Source organism: Biomphalaria glabrata, chromosome 5 (assembly GCF_947242115.1).
Source record: "Biomphalaria glabrata chromosome 5, xgBioGlab47.1, whole genome shotgun sequence".
Taxonomy (NCBI): Eukaryota; Metazoa; Mollusca; class Gastropoda; family Planorbidae; genus Biomphalaria; species Biomphalaria glabrata.
Window position 1 is genome coordinate 28,068,579 of NC_074715.1, and position 12,224 is coordinate 28,080,802.

A 12,224-nucleotide genomic window follows, 5' to 3' on the forward strand; every position below is an offset into this window, starting at 1 on the left:
TTGGTTGACACTTGTAATCTATATGATTCCTGATTGTGTCACTTATTCGTTGTAATTACTTGAGTTTAACAGATTAAAAAAATTATTATTAACTTCAATGTTTGTACACTAGTACAGTGAATCCATGATATGGTTCATGTGACAGCAGAGTGAAAATTGCCTGTCAGGGGACCAGAGAATCCAACTCAAAGTTTGTTGACTATTTACCTACACATGATGCCTATGTGAAAATAATGTAAATTTCCTTAGTCCTTCAAAACCAATCAAAATGCCAATGATTTTTTTCACAACAAATGGCAGATATATTATTGATAGGCAGAGACATGAATGTACTAAATTCAGGTGGAGACATGAATGCATTTAATTCCCAAATAAAGTTTTTACTAAAAACTCAGGATAGAAGCCAATCAGCCACCTTGCCCCACTCCCTTGATGCATGAGCTTTTCATTTTTTTTTAATCTATGATAAAATAGTCATAAAAACAAAGAAAAATGTAGACTGTCTCTGGAATATGATCTTTATTTTTTTAAATTGTCTTGTATGATTTCAATCAATAAATACAAAATTTCCAGTTCAAATGTAAAATACTAACTTTCCAGTAGTAATGTTTTAAAATAGGGGCACTGTGGCTGAGCTGTAAAGTGCTTTGCTGGAGGTCCTGGGTTCAAATCCTGGTGAAGATTGGGATTTTTAATTTTAGGATCTTTGAGTCCACCCAGCTCTAAAGGGTACCTGACATACGTTGGGGAAAAGTAAAGGCGGTTGGTCCTTGTGCTGGCCACATGACACACATGTTAAACGTGGCCACAGAAACAAATGATCTTTACATCATCTGCCCTATAGACTGCAAGGTATGAAATGGGATAATTTTAATGTTGTAAAATACAAACTTTCCAGTTGCAATATTGTAACATTGTTCAGTCAATCTGATTTTTCAAAATATTGATACTAATTTTGAAACTATTTAAAAATAAAAGCTTCAATATAAACAATGATACCTTATAGAATAATGTTTCCAAATATGGAACAGATTCTTCAGGTACTGCTGGTCTTGTAGGAGTATCTCGAAGGGGGTCAGGCAAGATGACTAACTGACCATCTTCACCAAACCATTTACCAGCCTGCAAAAAAAAATAAAAATAAAAGGTTAAATACCTATTTATGTTTAGATAAAAAATTTCAGGTTAGAAGGTTTATAAATTTCATCAATAAAATGAAATAAAACTTACTTGACTAGCCTTTTCTGCTTCCTTCAAAAGTCTATTTTCCATTTTATATTTATTCCGATCTGCAACATATGGTTTTACACCAACATAAAAGCCTTCATCTTCCAGAAATCTAGGCTCACTTTGACCTGTAACTTTTTCAACTGCAGGAGCTAAAATATAAACCAACTTTTTAAAGTTTTATAACACTGTAAAAATATTTAAAAACAAAACAAAACAAAAAACAGCTAATTACAACAGAATCAATAAATTTTAAGGTTAAGTACAAGATCATTCAAGTTAAACTATAGTGAAAAAAAAGATGTATTCCCTTACTAGGAGCAGAGGAAGGATAAAACAGCATTTCTTGTTCTGCTTTTTGTACTTTGACACTGTCAATAAGTTGAGCTTTTCTTATAGCTACTGGGCCATAGCCTTCTTCAGTGTAGTCTTCATCTGCTAGAAGTTTGGATTCTTCTAAAAAAATATAGAATGAGAAATAGGTAAAAACATTAGTGAAGAAAGTTTGACCATAAACAAAATAATTAGTTACTTTTATTTTCCAAAATATCAAATATACCTAGTATTAGATGCAATTTTGTCTGTCATACTCTAAGATTATCTATTCATCTAAACTTACTTCTACCCCTTCCTATCACTAACATAGGCACAAAATACAAAGAAGATAATTCTATTCTTGATAAACCAATCCTTAAAGAAATTGGAAAAGAAAGCATTAATTACAAATTTTTAATTTTTAAGAAATGTCTTACCTCCTTTTTCTTCCTCTTTAGCAGCCCTTTCTTCTTCCTAACAAACAAAAATGATACAATTTGATTACAAGTAGTTTTTCTGAAGCTTCAAGCATTGAAAAATAGGATGACAAAAATAATGATTATTTAAACTATGAAAAAAAAAGGACTAAAAAAAAACATACAATAAAAAAAATATATATAATTACTGTTTCTGCTTCTTCTCCTTCTGGCTTTTCTGTTTCCTTGGCTTCTGTCTCAGCCTTCTTTTCAGCATCTGTTTCTTCTTTCTCAGGCTCCCAAACTCGAGTAAAGAAATCAAATGCTTGCTCAGGTGATGGCATGAAGGACAACTACATTTTAAAAAAAATATAAAAAATAAGAGAAGTTTTAAGTGCATTACAACTTTTTTCACATCTGCAGCTACACTTCTGTTACAGTGGCAGACTGACAAAGACATAAATGACTAAAACGTGTCCATCACAAGGAAAAATATATTTAGGTAAAAGAAGAGAAATTTTAGACCTTTTGGAATTTAGGCATTGTTAAGTTTTACATTCAAAATGACTCAATATTCATTAAATAAGTATTTTATAAGAAAGGTGTATTTTAATATCCATTGAGAAATAGAATTTTCCTAAGTAAATATTTAAAACTAGATTGCAACACATGCTCAAATGTATATTTAACAAAATACACCCCACAGGTAATATGACACAAAGCTTAGTTGTCACCTACAATTTGTCTATGTGCATTCCAAATTTTCAAAAAGTGCAATGGAGTAGGCTTTTAATCATTACAATAAAAAAATGACAAAATGGCCACCAATTTTGTCCTATTGTATTATCTTTTTAATGTCTGATAAAGACAATGTTTTGATTCGGACTTAAAAATGTAAGATGATGGAGGTCTAATCACTTAAAAAAAAAAGTTAACTATTCTATACTTACAGCCTCTAGTTGTTTGGCTCTCTCCAATCTCATCTTTCTCATTTTTTCAGTTTTCTCCTGAAGTTCAGCTTCTTTTGTCTCATCAAACTGATACAAAAATTTGTGATTTTAATAGAATTAGTTAAACAGAATTGAACTTTAAAAATGTTTTTCTTGAGAGAGAACATTGCTTAAGATACTGAAATATTCTTTATTGAAAATAAAATCAAGACTTAATTTCCTGTTACATTAAGAAATTTAGATAGTGAATAATACAATTCAACACAAATAAGTGGCAAATTTTAGTGATAAAATTAATCAGCAAAAAATTATGACTCTAAATTATTAGCCATAAAAATGGAACTGACACAAATACAGTTAACTAATGATTAAATATAAAAGTACTTAATACATAAAAAAATGTCTGGATCTTTTGTATAACTCTAAGAGACACCAAATTATCTGAAATATTGATATAATTATACCATTTATACTAAATGTAGGTTATTTAATTAACAATTGTATGTGAAAAGCTGAGCAAACACTATCAAAACACACTTGCACCTTCAGCTTTAACTTATGAGAAGAACTAAAGTATAGTATTTATCATCAAAAGCACATGAAACATTTTTTCTTTGGTAAAATTTATGTATGTTCAATAGCAATTAAAAGTTCATTCCCACAGACAATCGCTTAAAAAGCAGAAAAGGGAGCATTAGCAGCTACCAGCCTATTAATTGACCCTCTTGTGCCTGTCAGATCATCTTCCTGACTGATGCCAAAAAGAGTCTTCCGATGCCTCCTTTATTAAACAACTCAAGACTGCATAATACATAACACATCATGTATTTTATATATATTATATATTTTATCCCAGACCTGAACAAAATACTGGCCACAGAACATCCCTTAGAGGACAAAACTGTATGGAGAACTACCAAATCTGGAAACTACTGTGCAGTTCATCTCAAATATAAATTGGTTTTATAACCCTCCAACTTGATAATAAGCACTAATAGCAAAAACATATATATAAATGTATTTCTAGTGTGGAAAAAATTAGAAATGACATAGTTATCACTGAAGGCCACTACATAGGACCCACAACTTCAATTATTGTGCAGCTTTTCAATGACACTCAGTCTAAATCTTAACCACCCTTAATTTCTTTTGTATCCTACTTTGAAGACCCATGCAATGATGTTCTCCACAGGGCAAGAGAAAGTCACTTAGAACAGTGGAATTCTGACAAAAATCACAAGCAAGGGAAAGCATCCTTTCTATGTTCATTACTTAGAGAGAAATGATTAGCAAAAAAGAGTTAATATGGCTATTAAAAAAATAATTTATAAAGTTATTTTAGAAACTGGGAATACTGAACACAATGTTCGAATAACTAGAAAACATAAAATATTTTTCTCAAACTTTAAGGCTCTGAAATATAAGTTAAGTTTTTTTTTTTAAAGACATTTAGGTATCTACTTATTAGTCATGATGGCCTACAGTATATTCTCACATAATATAAAATTAGCTACATCTATAGCCAGTAAAAACATCAAGTAAAAACAACTTGATAATTTATCAATAGTCTATCATTTAATACTTGGATATAAGATTGGATTAGAATAATTATATGTGTTAAAAATATTAACAGAACATTTAGTAGATATTAGTTTGTTATAAAAATATTTTTCAAAAGGACAAAATTCAATGTAGATTAAGTCAATCTGAAGTAGAAAATAAACAATGTTAAAAAAAAATAGAAACAACAAAATAAAAGCTCTTTTTTTTTAATTTATAAAAATAAATGTGAGAAAAAGGACCAAATAAAATTCAGACATGATGATTCAGAAAATAATAAATTGAAATTTAAAAAGAAATATTTATAAATAGAAAAGTAATATAAATTCAATTATTCATAAATTTAATGATTCATAGACTTTTACATTTGGATTTAGTATAAGTAATCAAAACTCATGCTGTGTGCTGTTCAATACAGAAACATGCTATTACATATTGAACATTTACTAGAATTATTTATACCTCTTTTAGGTTTCCCTGTAAACAATGCAAGAAAACTGATATATTAAAACCACAGGGTGCTAATATAAATGACTAAATTAGTAAAAAAAAAAAAAAAAAAAAAAAAAGAAAAAAGAAAAGTAAAGTTTCCCTTTTAGACCTTGTGATATATAGGAAAGATGTTGTAAAGGTCATCTGTTTCAGGGAATGACTAAATAAACAAGATTACAAAGAGAGTTTGTGTTACACAAACTCAGAGGAGGCCCCCGTCGAAGTCTGATCCCTGTCGGATCTGCATATTCGCAAATAATATTCAAGAGGTGATTTAATTTTGATGGTCAAAAGTAATAATGTTTCAAAGATTCATTTGCCATAAATTTAAATTAAATAAAAAATAGTAGATTAGTTTTAGTATATTAAAACATTACAATATTGATCAAAACGTTTGGAAATGAAAATCTACACTTTTTTTTTTACACTTTAAGTTTAGAAATTGAAATTCTACATCTTAATCTAGTCTATTTTAGTCTAAACTAGATCAAGAAAACCTAGATCTAGACTCTAAAATAATTTTAATTAGAATATAGATCCAGATCTAGATATAGGCCTACTGTAATAAAAATCTAGATCTAGTTTTAAAAAATCTAGATTAGATCTAAATCAAGATATCATTCCTTTTTTAAACGCGAGTCACATAACGAGGCCTAATAAACATTACTATACCGAGTTCTTTTTTCATTTCATTTGAAGAATTAATTCCATATAACGTCAGAGGGAAAAAAAAAACACTACGTCACACGGCCTAGCTAGACTAAAAATCGCCTTCATCATTACGAGCCATTTATCGAGTGTTCATAGACATTGGTGCACCGAGTGCATTCTTTAAGCATTTCATTTAAAGAATTCATTCCATATGACGTCAAAGGAAAAAAAAACACTACATCACACGGCTTAGTTAGACTAAAATATATTTTCATTAATACGAGCACTTTTTCTAGTGTTAATAGACATTGGTGCACTGAGTGTGTTCTTTTAACATTACATTTAAAGAGTCCATTCATATGACGTCAAAGAAAAAAAATTCCATTACCTCACAATAGGCTAGTACCGGTACCATAAAAAAAATGTCTTTATTTACACGAGATATTTAACAAGGGTTCATAGACATTGGTGCACTGAGTTCTAATAGAATTTATTTAAAAAGGATCAAAGCCGCATTGTTTTTGCGTTTTGTCTGTCAGTCGGTCTGTCCGTCATCTTGATATAAAAAAAGAACCACTAAAAGTTATTAAAAATTGATTAACCTTTATTTTACGTTTCAAAACATCGCAATAATTTTTAGGTATGAACACAATTGAAAAGTGTATATAATAGATTGTTCCGGATGTTTGTATAAATAGTAAAAGAAAAAGAGAATTTCAGATTAATGTAATACCGTTAATTAATTTTTTTGGATGGTCTCGTATAAAAATTAGATGTACTACAGCCATGTGGAGAGATTTTCATACCTTACTTTGGAGTTTGGATTCTGTTTTCCTTAAAAATCGGAACATAATATTAACGATAATTAGATTTTTACATGTTTTAGGTAGAAAGTTAAATGTACTGTAAGAGAGTAGTGATCTCGAGTTAAAATATTTTTCGTAAAAATCCGTAAAAACATTATTTCGTAAATGAGAAGATTATTTGTTTATTAATTAGAAGAGGGAGTTCAAACAATTATTTGGCGTTAGTAGATTTTTAAATAAATTCGGAAATTTCTGGCGACGATTTGTAAGAAACAAAATCCGGAACTTTCTTTATCGATTACAAAACTTCTATGTTATGTTTTAGCAAGAAAATTAAATGTCTAAAAAGTAATTTTCAGTAATCAATTCTAGTAAATTACTTTTTTTAAAGCCCCGAACAACCTATTGTCGATATTTTTAAATTTGTTTAAAGATGAAAATACGGAACAATTTGATATTGATAACCAAATTATAGTGACGCATTGTCAAATAATATAAGTGTAAATTATGCGATTTCAAACAATCATTAGGCATAATTCATGTTTTATAAAACAATATCCGGAACATTTTTACACTTAATGAAATATAAGTCAGTATAGAGATTTTGATTTAGCATTAATATGCTATTTACATAAAAAATGGAACAACATATTATTGATAATGTGTTTTTGCAACGTTTAAGCATGGAAATTGAATGTAATATAAATTAGAAGAGCAAACAAACATTTGTTGGGGTTGATTAGTTTTGCACAAAAAAATCCGGAACAATCAATTTTTAGATACTTAAAACTATTGAGATGTTACGGGAGGAACATTAAAGTGTAAATCAGATTTTCAATAGCTTTTAGAGTTCTAGTTTTTTTAATCTAATCGTGACGGACAGACCGACCAACAGACAAAACGCACAAAAATAATCTTCTTTTATTCGGATGGGGGCACTAAACAAAAAATAAATAAAATCTGATTTTTTTAAAAAGTTTAAGGAATTGGTTTAGTACCTGATCATGTTGCGACGTTACGCTACTGCACGAAAATCGCTGCATAAAAAGTCCATTAAAAAAATGTGTGTGATATTTACATACAAAATGCATTATTAGCCTTTATAAACAAACAGAAATGTTTTCTTTTAATTTTAGCAGCTAGTTGACCAGAAAAAACATCTTTAACTATTATTTATATTTGTTGTAAACATTTCCTGTACATTTTTAAAATATATTTTACTTAGTCACATTGAAAATACACAAAAATTGTCCATCTTTGTTAGCATATTGTAACATTGCCTCCCTTACATTTACGTAATTGTTTTAGAATTGGTGTACTTTTATGAAAAAATCGCTTGCATAATTAATTTTATAAATTAAACGGTTTGCTTTTAGAAAACCAAAAGTAGCCGTTGCACCTAAACTTTTGAAGCCGCATTTAATGATGAAATAATATTTTTCATATCTCTTCTAGTTTTTGAGATCTGAGTGTGACAGACGGACATTTTGCACAAACCTAATAGCGGCTTTTTCCCCTTACAGGGGCCGCTAAAAATTATAAAGTTAGAAAGGCAATAGTGCTTAAATCTGTATGTAAGAAAATGATTGACAATTTATTTGAAAAAAAAAAAAAGTCCCAATTGAGATTTAAAACCAATGGCTGCCTTAGACTATATTTTTGTGTCAGTAATAATAATAATGTTAGCTGGATAGATTGAGTAAAAATATATAGTGAATGCAGAGATCAATTCAAACTTGATCAAAGAATTTGCTAATAATTATTTATATTAAAAAAAACTTAAATCATTGACAAGGCAATAATGCTCTTAGTTTTTTTTTAGGTTCCTAGGGTTACTTTATTGAAATCTAGCTGTCAGCCACATAATAATAACTTTGTTATTAAGAAAATATTTATTAATAATTTGTGCCTAGTTGTGTAGTATGCACAATGGTCATCAAGATGGTTCAGAGTGTTGCCATTTCCTTCCATCTTACAGGTCAGGAGCTGTGGGCTACTAAAAAATAAAGTAAGGTACCCTTTTCAGACCTTATGATCTATAGTGCAGATCATGTAAATATCATCTGTTTCAATGGTCATTGATTAACAAGGATTTTATGTCCCCAACACAATGACCAACTACCTTTACTTTCCCCAACTAATGTCAGGTATTTATTAGAGGTGGGTGGATTCAGAAGCATCCTAAAACTCCCAAAAATTTGAAATCCCAGTCTGTACCAAAATTTGATTTATTACCACTAAGCAACCATGTCCCCATGAGCTTTGGGCTAGGAAAACATAATCTTCTTTCTAAAGCTATGTCCAAAACACAAAAAAACTTATATTATTTCATTCTCCTGGTTACAATTTTTTTCTCCTCTTCTAATTAAAAAGTATTTGTTATAATATATAACTTTTTTTGTTTAGTGAATTTATCTGTATAATAATTGAGAATACATCTATATGACAAAAGAATTTTTTCTAAAAGCAACTACAAAAAGGTAAAAAATTAATGTGATGTTCTATATTTACAGGCTGTGAAATACTGTTAAAATCAAGCATTAACTACATAGAAGCTACTAATTATGTGTCTCTAATACTTCTAAAAAAATGCCATTCAATAAAAAAACTATTCTACAACATAAGTAACAAAGAGTATTTATAAAATGTTAGTAGTTGCAATTCACCTCTTCAAATCTGGTTTCTTTCGTCTTCAAAGATTTTTTCCTAGCAACCCTCTCTTGTCTTTCAAATTCTTCTTCTTCTTCTTCCTGTCGATTTTAAAGAACTCATAATTTTCCGAAATGTGTTGTTATACAGATTCAGTTGTTGTTTTTAACAAATACAATGTGTAAGAAATGTGTAAAATTTTACCTTTGCTTTTGCTAATCTTAATTTCATTCGCTCTCTGATAGTAGATCGTTTTCGATCTGTGGCAACAGGTTTTTCTTGTTCTTCTTCTTCTTTGTCTTCCTCTTCTGTTAAGATATAGCAAATTTTTATGCATGTCTAATTTTTAAAAGAATAAAAAAAGTGACTTTATTTGGTTTTGAAAGATACAAAATTTGTAATTAAAATTCATCCTGTGAAATTTACTAGGGATGTCAAGTGTTGTCAATGTCTCCTCTAGCTCCTGGGTTTTTGTTTGATCAAGAGCTGAAGCTCTGGCAACAAGCTCATCTAATATTTCTTGAGTCTGTATGACTGTTGTCTCTTCAAGTGGAGTAGTTTGCTCAGTAACAGTATCAGTCACACCTTGTGACCAAAAACAGAAAAATAAAAATGTTTTAATAAAAAAAAGATAAATGTCTTATAACTGTGATAATTAGATTGTAAGAAAATTAAAAACAAAAAAAATGTGTAGATATTTAATAAAAGAAATATATTAAGGTGAAAAAAAATCACCTGCATTTAGTGTTTCTAATTCTGTCTCTTCTATCTTCTTATGACTATCGAGTTTGACAGTTTTCAATTCACTGGAAATATCTTCTTTTGGTGAAACTAGTTTAGATAACTGAAAATGTAATATATTTTCACAGCAATTAGCTTTTAAAATTGCCACTTAAGTAGTAAAAATAATAAAAGAAAAAAAAAGAAAAAAAAGATGTCTTACATCTCGCTTTCTGCGTTTGTGACGTGTTTTTAAATCACTTTTAAGAACCTCAGCTTTTTCATTTTCTTCTAACATCTAAAGAGAAGAGAGTTAAAGATTTTTTGTTAAATGAAGAATTTGTAAAAATATATCATAACTTTTAAACAGATGTATTATAAATTATCAAAAACATATTTGTCTCTTAATCTAATTGTTTATTAAGAACTACCTCTGCCGCAGAAGTTTCCCCTTCTGTTTGAGACTGAGAAAAAGATTGGTAATATTCTACAAGCTCTTCTTCCTGGAAAAAAACATTACAAAGTTTAAGTCATTTACATTTGTTGAAACTGAAATGCTAATTGATAACTATTATTGAAATGCTAACAATGGTTTTGAAATGGAACATAACAAAACAAAAATCTATAAAATTAGTGTATCTTACATTTTTATTTTGCAATAATACATGAATGTGAAACTTGAACAATATATGATAAGCTAAATGAAGTTAATTGGTCTATTCCATAAAAAATAGTTTAGTCTACTACTCTTTAAAATGCACCAGTCAATAAAATTGCAAGTGATAGTGGCTATAGAACTGAATTTGCTAAAACATTTCTATATAGAACTGAACTTGCTAAAACATTTCTATCTATAAGTAAAAAAATTTGAATTAAGATTAGGAAAAACACTTAAAAAGAAAAATACCATGCTGGGATTAACGAGACCATCAGCTTCTTGGTCATTGTCTAACAATCTGTGCTTTGAGTTTCTTCGCTTTGATCTATCAGCCATAATTGCAACCAATATTTAATGTTTCTTAATTCTCTTAAAGCAAAATGTTTTGTCAGTTCTGAAAGAAAAAGTACATCAATATATTTAGTTGAAAACATGATAATCTTGACAGAATTGAAATTTTAATAGGAAAATGCTAGATAAGATAAGTTTTGCTTTACATTAGAATGTTATTTAATAGTTCTCATTGTATTAGTATAATATAATATATAGTATATTCTGAACTTTATCATATTTATTTATTTTACAAACACTTTGAATGTTTTAGGTTGAAAATAGATTATTTTGGGTAGATGAATATCAGTATCTAGATTTAGACTTTTCTAAACTCTATATATTATTACTCTATAAAGAATATCTGGTAGTAGAATCCTCCTTGTTGCCCTAGACTCTGAATGTAGACTTAGATTTAATTAAATCTACGACAAGGTAGATATTTATATTGGTTGTGTTTCAGAAAGTCAATACGCTTTTACAGAACACATATGTATCATATGGTGATCTTATTTAGCTGATCCTAGTCTAGACTCTAAGAGTGATTGACTCTATAGACTATAGTATGATGATACTTGCATTGATATTAGTCTTTTAGCCTACTATATAACTAGTATTATATTATAATTAGTAGGCCTACATGACTTACGAATGTTGATGTGTATAATTGTGTACATAGATCTAGATCTTGATCTATCTGGAAACTTTTTCTTCAAGATCTAGTAGATGAATAGAAAATAGCCTATTAGATCTGGAAATGCAGTCCTATACTAGATATTGATGTATAAAGTAGAATTCTAGATCATTGATATAATATCATATATTGTATCAATAATAATTCATATTATTATTTTAAATTTATATACCATAATGCCTTGACTAGAACTAGATGAGTGCTAAGAGTGTCACTAGGCCTAGAGTAGACATAAAAGTCACATATGATAAAGCCTAAGCCGGCTAAGGCTAAAGTGACAACATTCTGACTCATTCTGAGTCAAATACTAATACTAGAGATCTAATGACTAGTATTAGTAGTGAATAATACTAGTAAATGTTGTATATCTATGGATGGTATCATTGATTTACAATAAAATACAATTATACATGATCATCAGATTTATTCATTTAATGATTTATTTATCATTCATTTGATTCATCATTTACACAATTTACTGATTTAGATCTGATCTAGTATTTAGCAAAGGAAGAATTATCATTATGGTCTTTTGAAAATTGCATTTAAAACAAGACCAGATCTAGCAAGTTAATCAACTACAATATAGACAAAACCTAATAATATTAGATGTAGATCTAGACTCGATCCAAATCTAGAGTCAAGATCTAGAATCTAGACTAGATCTAGATCTTTAAACGATTTGTTGACAGCAAGCAACAACCTGTCAACGGAAAACAATGAATTACAATTCCTATACTTAGTATACCAAAGAGC

The 12,224-nt window shown here is 28.9% G+C and overlaps 1 protein-coding gene across 7 annotated transcripts in view; it reads right to left on the minus strand.

Moving 5' to 3' along the window:
- LOC106066365 (coiled-coil and C2 domain-containing protein 2A-like) overlaps window positions 1-12,193 on the minus strand; it is a 45,044-nt gene extending 32,851 nt beyond the window's left edge. For 3 of the 7 annotated variants that reach the window (XM_013225394.2, XM_013225384.2, XM_013225371.2), the window contains exons 1-16: window positions 12,065-12,153; window positions 11,424-11,493; window positions 10,694-10,838; window positions 10,218-10,289; window positions 10,010-10,084; window positions 9,802-9,910; window positions 9,493-9,651; window positions 9,271-9,374; window positions 9,084-9,167; window positions 4,931-4,945; window positions 2,909-2,995; window positions 2,168-2,311; window positions 1,980-2,016; window positions 1,543-1,683; window positions 1,231-1,379; window positions 1,000-1,122 (exon numbers count right to left, since the gene is read on the minus strand). In XM_013225394.2, coding sequence (XP_013080848.2) covers window positions 1,000-1,122; window positions 1,231-1,379; window positions 1,543-1,683; window positions 1,980-2,016; window positions 2,168-2,311; window positions 2,909-2,995; window positions 4,931-4,945; window positions 9,084-9,167; window positions 9,271-9,374; window positions 9,493-9,651; window positions 9,802-9,910; window positions 10,010-10,084; window positions 10,218-10,289; window positions 10,694-10,780 — 1,386 coding nt within the window. In that variant the 5' untranslated portion in view covers window positions 10,781-10,838; window positions 11,424-11,493; window positions 12,065-12,153. Of the gene's footprint in view, window positions 1-999; window positions 1,123-1,230; window positions 1,380-1,542; window positions 1,684-1,979; window positions 2,017-2,167; window positions 2,312-2,908; window positions 2,996-4,930; window positions 4,946-9,083; window positions 9,168-9,270; window positions 9,375-9,492; window positions 9,652-9,801; window positions 9,911-10,009; window positions 10,085-10,217; window positions 10,290-10,693; window positions 10,839-11,124; window positions 11,143-11,423; window positions 11,494-11,640; window positions 11,782-12,064 lie in introns of those variants that run through there. The other 4 variants (XM_013225361.2, XM_056028804.1, XM_013225378.2 and 1 more) reach the window with 4 other exon arrangements.
- Between the last annotated feature and the right edge of the window lie 31 nt (window positions 12,194-12,224).